Source organism: Gymnogyps californianus, chromosome 4, assembly GCF_018139145.2.
Source record: "Gymnogyps californianus isolate 813 chromosome 4, ASM1813914v2, whole genome shotgun sequence".
NCBI lineage: Eukaryota > Metazoa > Chordata > Aves > Accipitriformes > Cathartidae > Gymnogyps > Gymnogyps californianus.
In genome coordinates, this window is record NC_059474.1 from 27,113,273 (window position 1) to 27,132,909 (window position 19,637).

General features: G+C 43.9%; 1 protein-coding gene across 1 annotated transcript in view; it reads left to right on the forward strand.

Annotated features, from left to right (window-relative positions):
* Positions 1-19,637, forward strand: part of LIMCH1 (LIM and calponin homology domains 1) — a 180,198-nt gene that overhangs the window by 143,124 nt on the left and 17,437 nt on the right. The window contains exons 18-24 of the mRNA XM_050895648.1: positions 1,418-1,572; positions 1,769-2,171; positions 5,984-6,205; positions 14,575-14,668; positions 17,090-17,262; positions 17,933-18,038; positions 19,288-19,362. Coding sequence (XP_050751605.1) covers positions 1,418-1,572; positions 1,769-2,171; positions 5,984-6,205; positions 14,575-14,668; positions 17,090-17,262; positions 17,933-18,038; positions 19,288-19,362 — 1,228 coding nt within the window. The remainder of the gene's footprint in view (positions 1-1,417; positions 1,573-1,768; positions 2,172-5,983; positions 6,206-14,574; positions 14,669-17,089; positions 17,263-17,932; positions 18,039-19,287; positions 19,363-19,637) is intronic.

The window sequence follows — 19,637 nt, forward strand, 5'->3', positions numbered from 1 at the left end:
TGTGAAGAAATACTTTAATGAGCATTCCCTTGAGTGTAACATCAATAATTTGTGGTTTTAAGCTAAATTAAAAGTGACAAGGTTTGTTCCTGGTTTTAATAAAATAAGTTATGCTTCCAGTACCTTCTGCTGTTTACCAATAAAAATGCAATTAAAATATTTGGAAAACCATGTAATTAATGAAATAGCCTTTGAATTGAGTATGTGTACAGAATCTCTGGTTTTTATTAAAACCAGAATTTGTTAGAGAGCATGAAATATAATCTGTATACTAATCTCCTGATGTTGTAAAGTTAATGACAAATGTGCCCCTACAGTTTCCTAGGAAGTTATTTTTCTTTGCAGAAGTTCTGCACAAGTTATTTTTTACATGTAAAATTTTGTTCCTTTACTAGTTGGCTGCAAAGAAATTTTACAACTTAGGAAACTTCTTTACTGTAATACTTTTATGGTGAAAAAGAGTTTGTCTCTGTACCCTCCAGGACTTGCGGGATGCAAGACATAGGTACCCGTAACAGGTATCTCCTGTGACTCTCTGGTTTAGTGTCAGGCTGGTTTTGCAAGAAAGGTAAAGAACCAGAATCAGTGGATCTTCTGGACAATTTTGCGTAGGAAGATTCCAAAAAGAGTACAATCATTACCTCAACAAGGACATATCGATATAGCTACATACAAACCATAGGCTTTTTACTTTGTCATGTCTCACACCAACCAGGTGTGAGCCACTTTAGTCCCTAACCTGTGTTGCTCAGATCTAGGTCCAAAATATTGGAGGGTGCCCATGAGGAAGAATTTAGGTTTTGATGCTGCACTGGATTTTTCTGTCAAAAAAAAAAAAAAAAGAGCATGGGTCAACCATGCTTGCATGTAGTTGGCTGATAGCATGGGCAAAGTGTGGGACTATCAGCTCTCCAAGCAGACTATCAGTGTGGCTGTAGTTCATGGTGAAACAACGTCCCTTCCTCCAATGAACTTCTGCCTCCCACACATCTGATTATTAAAATTCTTCACCAAACATCATTTTTTTTACTTCATCTTCCTGGGGAATCGGGTTTTGTCCCTAACGTTGGCCCAAGTGAAAATGAGTGCCCTGACTGGTCCTTTTAGACCAAATTTCCTGGTGTTATTACCTAGCGTGCTTCTGCAACACTACAAAGCCAAAAAGAAAATACACCAGTGAAGCTAAGAAATCCTTACTGGATCCGGCTGTTAAGAGAAAAATCAGTCAGGCAACATCTTCGTTTTATGGTATAATCTCCTTTTCTCTTTAAAATAAACATTGCTGCCTGCAGGTGATGGGAGCCTGGTCCACAGCCAGGAATAAGCATTGCAGAGCAGCTGGCTGGGTTCATTGGTTTCTGTGGGCAGTTTTTAGCTATTTGCAACTCTGCATTCAGGTGCCTTCCTTCTCTCACAGGACCTGGCTCGGTGGAAGAGTCGTCGAAGGAGCGCTTCACAGGATTTAATAAAAAAAGAAGCCGAGAGAAAGAAAATGGAAAGGTTATTGTCTGGAGACGGAACGAATGAGCGCAGAAAAAGCATCAAAACCTACCGAGAAATTGTGGAAGAGAAGTACGTTGTTTTACTGAAGTGCAGTGGCATGTCTGAAAATGCTGTGTGCTCCATAGGTGATAGGTAACTGTGGGCAGCCATGCTTGCAGGCCTGGTGTGAGGGAGAGGGAAGGATGTTGATGGAGCAGAGGAAATAGGAGTGATTTCCAGCATTAATTTTAATGCAATTGTCTCTCTTGTGTTGTCTCCCTTGCAGAGAGAGGAGAGAGCGGGAGCTTCATGAGGCATACAAGAATGCAAAGTCACAGGAGGAGGCTGAGAGCATCCTCCAGCAGTACATCGAAAGATTCACTATCAGTGAAGCTGTCCTTGAGCGTTTGCAGATGCCAAAAATTCTGGAAAGAAGCCATTCAGTGGAGCCAAATTCCCCACTGAAAGACCCAAATCCTCTGAGATATTTAAGGCAACAGTCGCTGCCTGCTCCAAAATTCACTGCCACCATTGAAGCAACCATTGTTCCCACTGCTGAACTAGAGCCCAGCGGTTCAACGGGCCGCACATCTCCCAGCAAAAGCGTTGTCTCCAAGGCTGTGCCTATGCTGACACCCAAGCCTTACTCACAACCCAAAAATACACAGGAAGTTTTAAAGAACTTTAAGGTAGGATACGTTGCACTCCCCAAAGTCAATCAGGAGGCAAAGAGATCCTGACTAAATCATCTGAACATACAAATGTTTAATGCAATTAAGTAGAAAATGGTTGCAGCATTCTGATGTTATAAAACTCAGCTTCGTGCTCTGTGCTGCTCAGTCTAGTGGTCTCTTCTTGGTTACCAGCCTTCTTAGAAACTTGACCTGTTCAGACTGCAATATTTGTGCTGGTCATTTTTCCTCAGGCTAAATTTTTGGGGGGAAAGACAGGGAAGGGGGAGCCTCTAAGAAAAAAGCAAGGCGTTTTCTGAGAAAGAGGTTAGGAAAGAGTATGTTGTCATGTTTTTTTGTTTTTAAACAGAAGGGAAGGGGCAGGGATCGTGGAGGCCCTGACTTTTGGAGCAAGACTTGAACTGGCTTTTGTGTCAGGGATCTGATTTTTGCCATACCCAAACAAGTCTGTCCCATTCAGCCAAGTCATAAGCCTTTGAAACACTGCAGTGTGCGTGTATTCAGTGTGGAGAGTCCCTACTCCTTCAGAGTCACGAGCCAGCTTGCCCAAAGATCCTCTCTGTCCTAAACATGCTTCTCACCAGGGATGAATGCGGAAAGCTGCTTCACTGGCATAAAGAGGGGATATAGGCTGTCCGTGCAGGTTTAGGGAAACGGATTGGTACTGGGGCAGTGGTGTAACTGGGGATTGCTGGTGAGAGAGGGGTAGTGACTGCATTGGGTTGCAAGAACTGCGCAAGGATTATGGGAGTAAAAGAAGTAAGAGAGCTTGGACGAAAGCAGCGCTGCCTGGAATAAGGAGCCAGCCGTGAGATTCGTGGGGGAAGGGTATGGGAGAAGACGCTGAAACTGGGATATGAAACCCGAGGAGTGTATCTTTGGACTGGGTGGGCGTGGAGAATGCGAGTAAGATACTGAACCAATGATGGAGAAAGCAAAGAACTGGGATGTGGTAGAGAGAACAAGCCAGAATAAGTCAAGTTTGAAGAAATCTGCTTCTCACAGTGCCTGTACCAAAACTGGAGCTTCCCCAAGTCTCATTGTAGCCTTATTGTATGCAGTGCAAAGCCTACTGGCATGGGTGCCCCCAGCCTGTAGAGTTCGGGTCCCCTTGTGTCTGCCATTGCTATCTCATACTTTGCTAGTGGCATGCAGGGGTCCCTGCAGCCCTGCTGATGTTCCAGTAGCATTGCTATCATGTATATTCAGGTTGTTTACTTTTTAAAAAATAAGTCAGCTTTGTATAGATAGTGAAAAAGCATGTTGTGGTGTCTGTAATTTCTTCTGTCCCAGCTCTTGTGGAAACCTCCCCACGTTTCCTAGTTGAAATGTGAAACTGGCAATTCCTATTTCTCCTATACCGCAGTTGGTATTCCCCTCGACTTTACATTTTAGACATCAGTGGATCATGGATCTTTGTTTTTTTTCTGATCCATGCCACTTTTTTCCTCAGAGGACCGAGATATATGTGTGTATCACTTTCACGTTAATGCATGTATAGTTCATGTACATGGGGAGAAACTAACCCACAGATGCTTCTACTCCCCACCAATCACCACTAAAAGTCTGTCTAGATCATGTTCGCTTGATGTGGAAGAATGTGATTTGTCTCAGTAGGAATCATTCCCTAATGCATGTAGCTGTAGCATTATTTTCCCTTGAAACACCAGTCTGTCGAAGATTCTCCGGTCTGATGACAATGTGTTGACTTGCTCCAGATCAGAAGGAAAGGAGTATGTTTGTTTAACTCTGCAGCCAGGGCATCTGTCCTGATCATTCAAACATTTGTTTTTCCTCCTTAATATAAATAGAGAAATGTCTTAGTCTAAACAGAGACACTAAAATGGATGGCGCGGCCTGCCAGTGTTTTCCTGGCTTTTTTATTTCTGAGATCTCTCATGACCTGCCTCTCTAGCAGCTAATCCAGCACACAGTCCCAGAAGACTTGGGGCTCAGTGTCTGCTCACACTTGCGTTTGGAAATAAACCCTAAGAGTGGTACTGTGTTGAGTGGATGATGGCAGTGAGGAAAGAGAGGGAACCTTTTCATCTGAAAAGCAGTCAGAAGGGGTGAAACCGCTTGTAGAGCCGGGCTGTTTCTCCTCTGCCTGGGAGCTGATTGCTTGAGGTGCTAACTGCCTTCACCTCCCCGCATGTCTGTCAGAGCTGAGGATGCCCAGCGCCTCGGAGATGGCCCCTTAGTTAATCACCCTCAGGTAGAGAACAGACCTGTGGATGCACATATACAAGAAGTCAATGGGAGGAGTTTGCTCTCAGCACTGATAGCATATACTAAGTTGGAGTGCCGCTCTTGAGGCATCCAGGCTGTTTACTCAAGAAGTAGAGTAGTGAAGATAAGTAAATGGTGAAATAAGGAGTGGGGCAGTGAGGGTGAGATGGGAAGAACTTTGTTCTCTTAAACTGTGTTTCAGTTCGATAAAGCAGTTTTGACACTTGTTGCGTCAGTTTTCAGTAAAAGTGAAATAAGTGGAAAGTTCACATGGAATGGCTTACCTCTGAGCTTGTTTTTACATGTGTGTTTTGTTTATGCAGTACCTGTGGAGAAACCTGAAATGACTAGTCACCATATATATCCCAGATAGCTTCTCTAAGAAATCGCTGATCTATGCCATTATTCACTCAAAGTCCAATGATTAGCAGAGAAGTGTCTGTCCATATTTACTCCCTCACCTTTGTGTTGTCTCCTGTGATGACCATTTTGCAAGGAAGGATCTCTGTGCACAGAGTACCAAAGCTGTCCTTCAAATCTATTTAAAACTCACCCCTGCTGACAAGCCTATAAACATCTGTGCTGTAGCTAGGCAGGAGCAATATGGTGTTACTGATGCCTGGTCCTCTCCTGGTCTGTCTCCAACTGGGCCCTCTTATGGTGAATGGCTTGTGAGTTCTTTGTAGCAAGACTTTTTTCATGTATACCATGGTTTCTACAAACAGCCCTCCAAACTGAAGGAAGTCTTTACATGCCATCTCCATTCAGAACATAATTATGAAGTATTAAAGTCCCAAGAGGAAGCTGTATCAATGCAGAGGAAGAAGCTAGAGCTTATTTTGTATTTTCTTCCTTGCTTAAGGGTTCCTTAGTGGGAATATATGCCCACCAAGGAGCTAGCTTGACCCTGAGAACAAAGTTGTTAAACTGTTTCTGCACTCTCCTTTTCATGGAGACTGCATAAAATCATTTTCTGGGAAAGCAGCTATTTATTTTGTTGCCTCATGGAGAAGGTGGAATGCCCAGTTTTATTTGTTCATTCCTTACTTCCCTGTTACGAACAGTAAAGAAACAAGTGGATGAACTCTGCTGCTCCTGGCCCTTCAAAGTTCACATGACAGTGCTTCAGAAAGCACGGTCTACTAATACTGTGGTGAGGTCATCAGGGTACATAGCAGTTCATCAGCGTAATTAGTCCTGGAGAACCTGCTTGCCTCTTGCATGAGGCAATGCAAAACCCAGCAGTTTTGGTCTAAATTTAACATAAATCTTTGTTGTTCTTTTAAAATCCATTGATCTGTGATGCACACAAAGGCTGTCTGTATGTTACTGGGAGAACAAAATGTGGGAAACCAGGGAATCCAGAAAAATTATTACCTTTTGTCTGTATTTTGTTTATGACCCCCCTGGAATAGAGTTTTCTTCTATCTTGGCCTGTTGAATGAAATGTGTGCTTGGCTCTGTCCTTCACTGATGGCACAGACTGTGTTAACAATTGTAATATCATGTTGAAGTCCTAATTTCCTAAATTCCATTGAATGCTAATTGCCTCAGCATATTTATTTGACTGTATTCTGCAGGTAGATGGAAAAGTCAGCATGAATGGAGAAAATTTCAACGGCATGGAAGAGAAGGATAAAGAGCGTACGACAGTAATATTTACTCCTTCGCCAAGCAGATCTCTGAAATTTGATGGAGTAGCCAGAGGAGACAGGCCCCCAGCAGAGTTGAAGAAGGACCCCACAAGTGTTGAGCTCAGTTTACAGAGGCCTGCCACTCAGAGTGTGCACAAAGAGCCAACAGTAAGACCAACACGAACAAACCAGCCTTACTTTCTCTGCCAGTTTTCTGTCTCATAATGTATTTAATCACTAGCTAATGAAACTCAAGTGCTTATGCTTGCTTTATTTCAAGAGGGTGTGTCTGGACCAGGAAAAAAAAAGAAAATCCTTTGTACATTAAAGGCTTCTTCCTTTGGGATGTGGGTAGAGAAATGGGAGGGGAAGGTTCAAAAATCTTTTTGCAGCCAGCGTTTCTTTTTTTTCGGATGTCATGTAGCTGATAAGCATGCTTTAAATGTGCTGGGCCAGGGAGAAATCGACTCTGTCCCAGCTATTGTGCAGATTTATTCAGCGCTTCTCCTGATGGTAGCTGATTAGATCAGCAACATAATTGGACTGTGCAAGCCATTATAATTAGTCTCAGTTTTCAATTTTCAAAGAAGAGGATGCGGATGTGCTGGCAGTTTTGAGCATTCAGCTTTCATTCCCCTCTCAGAAATATTAGAAAAGGGGATAAGCTATTGAAATGCTCGGAGGGGCCAGTGTGCTTCTTAGCTGCCTTATCAAAGAAACAAATTAATTTTACCTTTTCATCTTTCTCTCCCCCTCTTCCCCAGAGAAAAAGGCAGGAATAAAACTAGAGCATATCACAGCAGGAATCTAGATGCTACAAAACTGTAATAAAAGTAGATGGTAAAAACAAAACAAGAAATAAGGACCGGACTGCAAACAAAGCATGTAAAAGGCTTGCAAACAAGTGGCAGGAGGGGGAATTCTCACTGTTCTTTTCTGTGTAACAACAAAGAGAATCGGAGATGTGGTGAGAGTTGGAGTATGATAATTTTTTGCTTTCATCTCAGATTTCTTCCAAGCATTGGCCAGATGGATAACAGGGAGCGGGCAGGGATCTGTCCCAGGGAGTGATGGTCCATTCATGCCAAAGGGCTTGTGTCTTACCTTGCTCCCCTGCTTCCTGCCAGTCTCTGGCCACGGACAACCAAGCCATGGACCCTGCAGCAAGCGTGGGAGCTGGGGTGTGCCGTGAGCATGGACTTGATCCTGTCAGAGGGAACTGGTGTAGAGTCAAGAGTGAATGATTTGCAGGAAGGCAGGCAGAGATGACGGAGCAGAGGCTGCTCCTGTCAGAGTGAATTGGCTGTAAGGGAAAAGCCAGGTAAGCACTGTGTCTGATATGGGAGAGCTGGTAATGGGAGTGTTTGGAGGATAGAGAAGAGCCTCAGTTTGCTGTAGATTAGAAGCACAATGGCGGTCAGAAAAGGAGCCAAATGAAAGTGCTAATGTCTCCTTTTTTAGGATTTCCGGACCAATATAACTGGAAAAGTTGAAAGGGAATTCAGCAGCGGAAGCCACTGTTAGGGCTTAGGTGTATTTGTACCTGTTTGATGCCCTCTGATCCGTCCCTTTCTACAGCTTTCTCAGAGCTCTAGTTGCTCCGAGATTTGTTTCGCTTTTGTATTTTATTCATTCATTTTCTGCCCTGAGTCTCTTTTGTGAAGTATATATTCCTTTTTGTATATACGTTACCTTTGGCCCTCCTGTCCTCCCCTTCTGATTCTCTTCTTGTTCTTTGCGTGCCCCTTCCTCCTCCTCCTCCATCCCTCTTAGGGCTGCTCCCCTGCTGTTTCAGTTCAGTTGTCAAATGGACTAGTCCTGTCTTCTCTCCGCCTGGCAGGCTTCCCTTTGAAGCTCTGTAGCCCTGCTCTAAATCTGTCCGGCTGGCCTCAGGCGTTGTCTGCAATATGGGAAGATGCTGTGCAGCTGTACTTCAACAGCTCTTTTGGAAGTTTGGAAAACGGTTTAGTCAAGTTGCACCACTTAAAATGCTACTATGATTGAGGTTTTTGGGGAGCTAGAGAAGCGCAGGGATCATTTCGTATGGGTGAGACCTCGGTGTCAGTTGTCTTTTTGACAGAGAAGAACCCCATCTATATGTGAATCAAATAATGACTGGCAATCAGAGACTGATCGGGAAACATGTAACTCCTGCCTAAATCTACTATGAAATGAGATGCAAAAAGCTGCAGCAGGTGGGAAGGATGGTAAAGAAAAATGTTATCAAGAAACTATACTTGTGTCTGTAGTGTATAGGTAGAGTACTTAGATTGGAGGGCAGGGGGGATTTTACAAGAGACTTACCTTTACTCAAAGTAGCTTATGAAATTCTGCCTGTGATTTAAGGCTAGAAAGGATAAATTTGGCCTATAAGCAGGATGAAAATATCCCACTGGTGTTTGTGGAGTGATGTGCTGCTAAGAGAGGCGGTAGGTAAAGCACACCTCTCTTTTTGCAGCTGGAAAAACTGGGGCAAAGGCCCAAAGACTGACTGATCAGTCAGTGGCAATGCCAGCAATAACACGAGAATCATCTCCTCACCGTGGTCCTACCTGTCAGCCATTAGGTCGTGTTTTCTTTCCCATATACAGAACAACGATGCACATTACAAATGCTGAGAAGTTGTATCCTCTAGCTCTTTGAATCAAAAGTTGGCAAAGTAAATGTTTTGTTTTAAAATGGTGTTTGTGCAGATTTTAGTGTAGGGCGATTAATTTGTCACTGAGTAACATCACTTTATTTTAACCAATCTTTGTGTGAGCGTTTAGAAATTATTGGCTTGTTATAGCTCTAATTATAGCTTTGCTCTGATCAACCAAAAAAAAAAAATATAGACAGCAACTTTAAGAAGATCAGGGCAAAGTGGTGATGGTGGGGAGAGATTTTGGCTTTCTTTTAATTTTTCACTAGCTAGCTTAAACTTGTCCATTTCTACTCACTGCATGCTTGGCACAAAATAAACTTCTTTTCCATATCCAAGTAACACTCTCCTTCATCTTCAAAAATCCACTGATTGAACTGAGATTAAAGTATAAGCTTTCTTGTGGTTGAGGATTGTTGGCCAAGCTACAGGAGAGCAGAGCTGAAATCCTGATTTGTACATATCTGGTAGGATAAGTCTTTGTTCTTTGATTCATTACAAGAAACACTTGTAGAGTAAGTATGTCTGTTCCAGATTGACAGCTTTGCCTTAAACCACACATGGGAAGATGTGTGGAGGGCTGGACTACCTGAAGGGAGAAAGGTTTCAGATGAGAAGTGAGAGCAGCAAAGCTTCAAAGCAGGTAGAAGGGAACTCTGCTCAAGATTTGGTTACGAATCTAGCGTCCATGTCTCCTGTCCTCCAGACACCCATGTATTTTTCGGTGTCTGTGAGTGACAGGAGCTTATTTTACATCCCAACTGAGCAGTAATAACTCTAGAAAAATGACTAACAGAAATACTTAACACTATTTCTTGCAACACTTTCAAGGCTTCTCTGTCAATTACTGATCCACCCTGATCTTTGGTTGTAATAGCTGGCCTGAGGATAGCATTATATAGCTGCCAGATGAGGCAGATGGCTTAACGTGTCAGAGCAGTGTTCTGGCTGTAGTGCTATACTGGCATAGCATGCAAGGCACTTAGCTGTGGCAGCCCAAGGTCATGCCACTGTTACCACTGACAACAGCAGAAAACACTAGCTTTGATGAGGAATCATTGTATGAAAATTTTAAAGTCAATGATATGCGTACAATTTAAATCACAGAAGTTTGAAAGATGTGTCAGGCAGTTTCTACATGTGGCTATTGATACTGCAACCAGTTTCATTCCTGAGTGATTTTACAGAATTTAAACTGTAGTTCTAACCTGATTCTTCCCAATATCTCTGCATTCTCACTGGTTCCAGACAGCTTGTTTTGTCATGTTTTCATAGAAAATACAGTAACGATATTTCATGTGATTTTGTGTACAAGTAGTGTTAACCGACCTACATTTTGATTTAATTTACAATAAGAGTTAATAAAGTTCTACTGTAACCTCCTTTGGAGTTTGAATTCTTGTAGTAGTTGTGATGTTCGGTGTTTTAGGAGTTCCTAGTTATTGTATTTTTAGGGTTTTATAAGGGTGTAAGGTTCTGCCACAGCAATAGGCAATGTGGCTGTTTCCAGCTTGTATGGTCTTCATTAAAGAAATAGTTGGACTGATATCCTAGTTTATGGGATAAAAATCCTGTCTGCCAGAAACTGAACTGGTTTATTTTCATGCCTAATAGGTGTTTGGTAACACTATGTAGTCAGCTGTGCTTGTGTCTTTGTTAAATGGATACCTTGGTTAGCAGAACTGAGGTGTTGCTTTGTCCTCTGTTACTGATGTGCTCATAACTGCAACTGCAATCACAATATTTAACTTTCCATTGTGGACTAAGGCTTCTAAATCCTAAAGGGGGAAGCTCACTTTAACTCCTGGGTAGCTAGATGCATGGGGTAATAAAAACACCAATCCAAGTAGACAGCATTCTTCAGTTTTCAGGAGTTAATGGGACAGAGTCTTCACACCAGCCTGGATCTGGGGGCAGGGATAACCACAGCCCCTACACAGCAAGGTTTTTCCTACGTCCCTTGAAGGCTTCATTGCCTGTGGCGGTGGACCAGCAGGTGTTGTGTGACCTTCCCTCGTAGGCACCTGCAGCAGAGCCAGCATACGGAGTGGCTCTGTGGTCCTGCAGAATGACACCTCTGCCCACACCAACGCGTGTGGCTGCAGCGGGGTGGTGCCAAGAGGCTGCGTGGGTCCTTCGTCCCAGAGCATGAGAGCTCCTCTGAAACACCTCAGAAACGTCACTCGCCAAGTTGTTCGGTTTTTCAGTGTCCATGTCAAAATACGGTCCCCTTAGGTACAGTGAAGTGTTTGTACGCCTTTTTTCATGTTCGGTGATAACATCATCATTTTATTACAAAATATTTATGAAATGTGAATGATGATAGTCTGTGGTAGAAAAGACATTTTATCGGCTGTGTCAATACAAGAATTTTCTTAAGTGTATCATATACCTGTGGATAAAATACTAGATAATATTACATTACTTGGTATTATAAATAGAATTATATATAGTGGGAATGAGAGAGTTCCCCAGTGAAGTTGACTTAATTTTTTTATAAATTACTTACTAATCAGTTTTATATTTTTAGCTTTATGTCACTAGCATTTAATTGCTCAGCAGAGGGAGGTGGAAGAGTCAAGTCTCATGGGCAGGAACAGAACTTCTGCAGCATGCCATTGCAAAATTCAATTTTCCTGCAGCAAGTAGTATCTCGCGCCTTTTTTTTTTTTTTTAACTCCTCTTTGAAAGAATTTCTATAAATAACATCTATGTCTATACCTGGTTCAACCTCTTGGTTATAGGTTATGGATAGATTTAGTTACTGCACTTGTGCAGGATAGCTACATGACGCAGCACCGTGTTTAGGTTCCTGAGGTAACTCTAGACCCAGAGGTGATAAAAGTGCATCATGTCTGTGCGTTCACTGAGCTTTTTAAACCCTCTGAGAGGCCAGTGTGGCTGTGCTCTTTGCCCAGCTCCAGCTGCCATTGGCACTTGACTTACCTGGGTGTATGTAGTGGTGTTTAACACTTTTTGTATTGGCCCCGGTTTATCATTGTTTATAGCTTTAAAGCCTTTGAGGATGAAATTAAAGCGGAATTTCTTTTTTTTTTTTTTTTTTTTTTTTGAAATTTTTCGGTTTGGACAGTTGCTTTTTGAGAGTGGAGGGTGAGTTCCATTGCTTTACCAAAAGTAATAATATAAACATTAATAACTGAAATTTGCAACAATTTCTTTGGAAGGGCTTATGCTTTGGAGCAGTGGGTAGAGTTATCAGGTAGGTGCCTCTTGCTTTTCCAGTGAAAATCTACCTTGTTTAGGGCAAACCCTGAGCTCTTGATAATAGCCATTTGTTTAGGTTTAACGGAGGTTTGTAGGTTGTAGAATGACAGAATAATTCAGACTGGAGGTCTCTGGCTGAGTCTTCTGCTCAAAGCAGGATCAGGCATGAGATCAGACTGAGTTGCTAAGGGCTTGATCATTCAAGTCTTGAAAACCTTCGAGGACAGAGATGGCACAACCTGTCTGGGCAGCCTGTTACGCTGCCTGGCTGTCCTCATGGAGAAAAGAAATACTTATTTCTGCATTGAGCAAGGTTGTGAAGGGTTTCCAGTAGCTTCTCCCCTGGCTGCTGTTGCATCAGGAGCCAGAACTGAAGCTGAAGGAGACATTTTCTTTAGTTGCAATGTTCTGCTGGGGCTTTCAGTGAGAAAGCTCTCACTGAAACACAGGCTGGCATCAAGATGGACTGGGGAAGGGAGAGGTGGGTTATACAGGGGAAAAGAGCAACAGAATGGCAAGGGCAAATCTCTGGGGCACAGGACTTGCAGTCTTTGGAGCATTTCTCTGGGGCCTGTTTTTTAGCCTGTGCCTAATCTCCAGTCTCTCCTTGGAGCGTGTGACACATGGAGGGGGAGCTCCATGCCTTGTTTGCTCTTGGTATAGGCGCGCTCACAGGTGAACATGGTGGAGAGGGGGTCCTCAAACTTTCCATGCTGCCTTTTGGGACTGTGTATTTTACCCTTATACAGTTTGAGAATCGCTTTTAGGCAGGAGGGGGACGTGTCCAAAGAAGAGCAACGAAGCTGATAAAGGGTCTGGAGAACAAGTCCTGTGAGGAGCGACTGAGGGAACTGGGGTTGTTTAGCCTGGAGAAAAGGAGGCTCAAGGGAGACCTTATCACTCTCTACAACTACCTGAAAGGAGGTTGTAGCAAGGTGGGTGTCGGTCTCTTCTCCCAAGTAACAAGCGATAAGACAAGAGGAAATGGCCTCAAGTTGCACCAGGGGAGGTTTAGATTGGGTATTAGGAAAAATTTCTTCACCAAAAGTGTCGTCAAGCACTGGAACAGGCTGCCCAGGGAAGTGGTTAAGTCACCATCCCTGGAGGTATTTAAAAGACATGCAGACATGGTTTAGTGGTGGACTTGGCAGTGCTAGGTTAACAGTTGGACTCGATGATCTCAAAGCTCTTTTCCAACCTAAATGATTTTGTGATTCTGTGTGTCCCCATGCCTTGCCTGGGGCAAAGGATTTGGGTGGGCGGAGGTGAGGGTGCAGTGGAAAGTGCCGGGCAGTGGGGAGAACGACGGGCAGCCAGCCCCAGCAGGTGCCAGAGGAGACACACTGCCACTTCTAGAGGCTCCTCCTGTTGTTCCTGGCACTGCTTGCTGCCTGCTGGGCTTGCCTGGGTCACTGCCCCGGCCATGGCCCCACACTGGTCCCCACCATTTCCTCCCAGGGCATCTTCTCAGACACATTCCCTGCCCCTCTCCGGAGTATGCCTCCCTCCAGAGAGGAGAAGAGAGGCAGGGATTCCCGAGCACTGCTGACAGCAAAGCTCCCTGGAGCCAAAGTGTGTCCACAGGCATTGGCGTCCTGTTGGCACTGCCGGCAGACGTCCCCGATGACCGAGCTGTGAAAGCCCAGGTCTGCTCTTCATGGGGCACGGACGGATGAGGGGCCGTAGGCTCATGTGGGTCTGCGGGGATGGGAAAGAGGATCTGTGCAGAAGGTGGAGGTCTGAATCCTGCCCCCAGAAAAGAGGAAATTTTATCAGATTTCCTCCCTTGCAGCTGTTAATAAGATGGAGGGGTGGGAAGAGGACAGGAAAGCGAGTCTGCAATAGACTATTTCTGAAATATGTTACTTTTTATTTCTAAAAATAGTCTACTTCTTTTATTTCCCTCTGTTGAATGTGCCATTTTCTAGGTTTTTCATGCATTAGAAGCAGTGTGCAGTGACTGATTGGTTTGCTGCACGTTTTTCTTGATTTGCCTACTAGGAAGGCGGATGTATGGTGGAAGCTGCTGAATAGATCAGCTGAAGTGCTACCCTTGTTTTGACAGCGTGGTTTTAGCTCTGCAACAGCCTTGTCCTGGGTCAGGAAGCTGGCTTTTCAAAGGGATTTGGATTATTGGCTCGCTATGCTCTCACCATATTTTTTCAGTCTTCTCTTAATAGTGTTTCAAGTATTTCATTACCTTTAATACTGACTCTGGCTTTTCCCTTCAGATAACAGATTGTTTAGACAACTGTGAAATAAAGGAAGTATTTAATTACTTTGCCACTTTTCAAACCCTAGTATGTGCTATGTATTCACTAATGCATACGTTTTTGTGTTATTCTGGAAGAGGAAACTAGGGGTGAAATGTATGCTTATCTCCAGCTAACACAATCCAAGATATCCTACAATTTTAAAAGCTTGCATGAGCTATTCCAAACCAACTGTGTGATGGTTGCTGATGAACGGTTTGAAAAGGAATTAAAGCCCAGTGATTCAACACCCGAGCGGCACATACTGCTCTGAAACGTACTCCCCAGCTCCCTGCTGAGCTCTAAACCAGTCTGGTTCAAACACATTACAAAGAAGCAGCAAGTACTGCCTTGAGGAATTAACACATACTTTTATTTCCACTGTACTCACTGTGTTTCTACTGTATTATTCTCTGCAGACCTCCCCAGTGGAAGCAGATACAGCCGCCAGCCAGCAGGTCGAGGCCAGCCCTGGAAGTGTGGGACCTGCGAGCCCGGCGTGCCCGTCCCCAGGTGGGTTGTTGCTACTGCCCTCGCCCCTGCCCTTGCCCACCAACGGGGCTGGGGTTTAGGCCCACCCTGCAGCAGGAGTCCGTAAGTGCATCTGCAGTGGCACCAAGAGGGTTTATTAGAAAATGCAGAAGATGTCAGAAATCTCGACGTAAGACAGACATTTTTTACAGTAAGAATGATCATTCACTGCAACAGCCTCCCAAGGGACGTGGTAGAGTCCCCATGGCTGAAGGTTTTCAAGAGGCAACTGAACAGGGTGCTAGACAATCTCCTCTAGGCTCCCTTTCCCACGAAAGGTGGGACCAGATGATCTTTCGAGGTCCCTTCCAACCTGGGCTGTTCTGTCATTCTGTGGTTGAAATGACACACCTGACTGCACGTTGCTCGGGATGCGAGTTGTCTGCTCTGCCATTTGTGTGAGTGAAAAGCTGGTGCCACAGCGTGCTGTAACCAGAAAGCAATCAGGGCAGAAACTATCAGTCAGTAATAGCTTCTGTTTAACACTGCTTTTTCCCCCAAGACATTAAGAAATGGGGAAGAAGAATAAGAAGGGGCACTTCAGACCTCGTTGGGGCTTTAAATGGACAGTATTGTGCACACTCCTGATTTTCTGCTTTAAAGCCTTTATGCATGATTCCTAATCTGGGGAAAGCAATTTGCTGGTAAAATTGGAAGCTATTTTCCTCAAAAGGGTGTTTCTGAAACATTACCTTTGAGTAGGCATTTTATCTACTGTCTGCTATTGTACTAAGTTCATGGTCTTTTTCTGTTGTTCATTTTTTAAAATGGGTCTATCAAAGTTCAGCATGGTATGGGTAAGTAAAAAGTACTATTTGAAGTAGGTATTTAAATGAGATCTCTGGCTGTAATTGGTATATAAGCATAATGCTCCTATTTGTTGAGGATAAAAGTGACTTAAACAATTGAGCTTTGCCCTCAAACATCAATGGGGTACCATTCCCCCAAGATTAGAAGCATATCCATCCTTTTCTTGATGTGCTGCAAGACTCTGAAGCACATGGGCTGTTAGCAAGGGCTCATTAGCTGACTTAATTACTTTGGCTCGTGGATGTCAAAGCACAGAGGTTAACAATCTTGAATTGCACCTGGCAGGTGATGTAGAAGCTGCAATCTTGTGGTGAACCAACCAAATTCTCCTCTCAAGAGTCAGCAGTGATGGGCTGGTGATACTTGTCTACAAATCACAAAGCCGCCTTGTGTCAGGCTCCACACCTGTGAGAAATGCTAAACATTAAGTATTGATAGCAAAGTTTAATACTGGCTGGCAAGGAAAACTGAGATAGCATTGCAAAATTGAAATGGTAAAGGAACATGGGTTTTCATTATGTCTGCTTTGGAGGGATAGATGTGGTCCAAACTGTGTGACCTTCTTGTAGAATAAGCAACCTCCTCTGCTGTTCAGTACAAGCCAGATACTTCCATGCTGTGAGCCCTATGCCACTAATGGTGTGGGAACTGCTCCAAAGTGGTGTGCATCTGCCTGGCAGCAGGAGCAGCTCTTGTCTCTGCTTGCGTGCAGGTTCTTAGTGGAGCCTTGGTGTGCATCTCTTTCTTAGCTCACTCTCTTAGTCTGTTAAAGAGGTACATTCAGAAGCTGCCACTGCTGCCGTGGTTGGAGAAGGGACAGGATCTGATGCTGAGATTCTGCTTTAGGAGATCGGAGAGATGTCTGGGTGCTTATGCACTGCCTGGGATGCTGGCAACTGCTCTGCTTCCAGCGGTGGTACCAGCTGACAGTAGTTGAGCTGTCACAGCCCTCAGCTGTAGGCCCATGCGCTCCTGGTCCCTTGTCCCATAAACCAGCATCAACTTGTTGGGTTTTTTTAAGAACTGAATGACAACTAGGTTATTCCAGTCCAAGGCTTCCTGTTAGCACAATTTGTTTGCTGTCTGATGCTTCACTGACGTGGTTTAGTGGAAACAGGCAAGCTGAAATACCCTCCAGTGCTGACAGTGAGACCATGTTAACTGTGGTATAGCTACTTGTCTGGGTAGCATCTTAGGATAGGATCCATCACACAACTTCAGTAAAGAGATCTATACCTCAGTAGGCACGTTGTAGGTTACAGCTCATCTCAGCCAAAGAGGAGTGTCTGAAATAGTTTGGGTGACTCTTCCCCAAGAACTGCCTCTCTGTCTTTGACCATGAAGAGTGTCCCATGATGCCCAAGTTAAGTGCAAGCACCTACATTTTGTCAGGTGAATTTCACTCTTAAAGCCTTGTCTTCTCTGAGAGATTAAATTTGCCTGTGTTGAAGAAAGAAGATTATTTTTTCAAAACATGCAGTAAATGGGCTCACAGTATATCCAGTAAGAAATCAAATTGTAAGAAATAGGTCTACATTTTATTTGAAAAAATATCTTAACCTTGCAACATTATCTCTTATTTGTGTGGGTTAGGTTCAGGTCAAAAGCAATTCAAGTCAACTGCAGCTTGTGCCAGCCCTGTTGTGAAGAGATTAGAATTTCTTCCCAGTCCTGTCCCTCCAGAGGAAGCTGCCTCAAGTGAGAAAGATGTGAAGAAACCTGAAATGGAGCAGCAGAAGGAAGCAGAGCTCCCTGCTACACCGGAGGTATGTACAAGCAAGAAAGAGAGGGAGTGGAAAACAAAACAAAAAAAGAAAAAAGATCTCACGGAAATGTTTATTGTGCAAATTGGTATTTTTCTCTATGTAATGTCACTTCAGGAGTTCATTCAGAACAATCTGCCAGACAATGACCCTGGAGGATGGTTTCTGTGCCAAATCCTATGGTCATCAGAGAGTTCCCCCTCCAAAGGAACTCCCTAGTGTCTGCTTGTAGTGTTTGAACCTCTAAACTGGCTGGAGCAGAAATGAGAACTTAACCTGCAAACCCCTGTCCCACCACGTGTTGGGAGGGCAAGAGTATCCAGAAGGTATAGGCAGTGGAGCTTACCCTCTTAATCCTCTTGAAGTGCTGAACAAGCGCAGGTGGTGGCAGAGGTAACAAATGGCCATGACCATACTGCTCTGTCAGGTAAGTTAGATGTTGGTCCTGGGTTAGGATGGGCTTTGGGGTGCAGGGCAGCGTGAATGTCAACAACAAACAGCTACCAGTTATTTCCAGGACTTCAGTACTGCAACTTCATGTTGTAATTCTGGAGATAGAGGCTTCATCTTTCATAATGTTGATTCAGAAAATAAATAGAAAGGGTTTAAGTTAACCTTGGATTGAACCTGCTGATTTTTGAATGCTGTTTTCTGCTCCCAAATGTTTGAACAGGTGATGAAACCAAAAGCCCTGGAACAAGAGGGGAGCGTAGTATTGCCATTTTTAAAGAAACTGCCCGAGACCAGCCAAGTTACTCTGCAGAATTCTGGTCTACAAGGTGAGCAAAAAGCATTTGGAGAACTCTGCTGGACAGTAACTGAATATGTGCATGTGGTGTTCAGGGAGAAGTGCCTAATCAATGACCTGGAGGGTTTTGGAGCTAAAATGGTTGTTTTCTAGTTGCATCTGACTGATATTGGTAGTGTGGCTTCTGTGATGCGAAGGACTTTTCTGGCTTAAGCCCTTAAACACAACAGCAGAATTGTGACACAATGGAGGGGGGCAGGGAGAGCCCTATCTTGCACTTACCTGGCCTAGCAATAAAAGCTGTATTATGTCAATGAGTATTATATTTTATTAGTACTGCTGCTCACAGATGAAAATGGCTTAGCAATTGGTTTTATCTCACAATAAAAACTTCTGGAGATAAATTCTGCACTCAGCTGCTCACGTTGGAGCTCCTTTTTATAGATGAATGATACACATATCTAGCCACATCCCAGAATTTGACCTGTGCCCATCACGAGTTCTTGCAAAGCAGAACTTTTTTTTTTTGCCTTCATGACAAAGTTTTGCTTGAGATTGATAATGTCTAGTGATTTGATTTTATATTGATTTTAGAGATGCGTATATGTAGGTATCATGAAAGAAAGAGAGCGAAAAATCATCTGAAGTTTTCTTCCCCCTGAGAACTTATTAGATTATTAGTTTATGTATAGGTAATATACTGATTACCTAGTGTTTTCAAGATTGAAACTACTGAAGGTGATCCACTGTGGAAAACAGGATTGTCTGAAAGGAACAGAAGTCTCACTTGTTTTAAGTGCAGAGGTGCTTTCCAAACAGGCTTTGAGAACAATATCATTTTATGTTAGGCACGAATCAATCCAAACATCAAGTAACAGTTTGTAGGTCTCTCGCCTATTTTCTGAGTGATGCTGAAACACTTGGCTGCTCTCTAGTGTTCACAGCATGTACAGCGCTGAAAGGATCACAAAATCCTTTAAAACCTGTATCTGCAATAGGAATGAATGCAAGCACTATGCAAAGACTTGAAGGGGTGGCTGCCCTTGACTAGCATTAGTGTGCTAGAGCTCTCGCGTGAGGTTAGATGCCATGTTACAAAAGTAGCATTTAAATATGGGCAGTCTGTGTGATCTGTAGGTCCATTGTAAACCAGCTGCGATGGGCCAAAGCGATTGTAGTCACAATCCCTCTCGTGGCCGAGGTGGCTCGGGTCTGAGAGTCCGTCATTGCCTTTTGACTGCGCTATGTTTCTTGTTTTGTCTCCGTGCCGTTGCCTGCAGAGCCGCCCCGCGGGGCCACGGTTCCGCTTAGGGTTCGCAACAACTGGCGGCGCTCACAGTTTTTCTCGCAGTCAGGTAAATGCGGCGCTAAGGCCAGCTTCAGCCCTTCTGCTGCCTCCAGTCGTAGGTGTCTTCGGACGTGGGGCTGGGGTGAAAGCTGACGATCACGGGGACTTGTTCTACCTCTCGCTTTCGTAGAAAGTGTCTATTCCTGCTGCACAGTTGACAAAGAGCTGTTGGGTTGCACGTTGTTGTGATGCTTTGGTTTCAGGCACCCAAATGAAATCACTTGCCTATAAATATCTTAATTTCTTTAAATCAGCCTAATTTTCAAAGACATTTGGATAGAA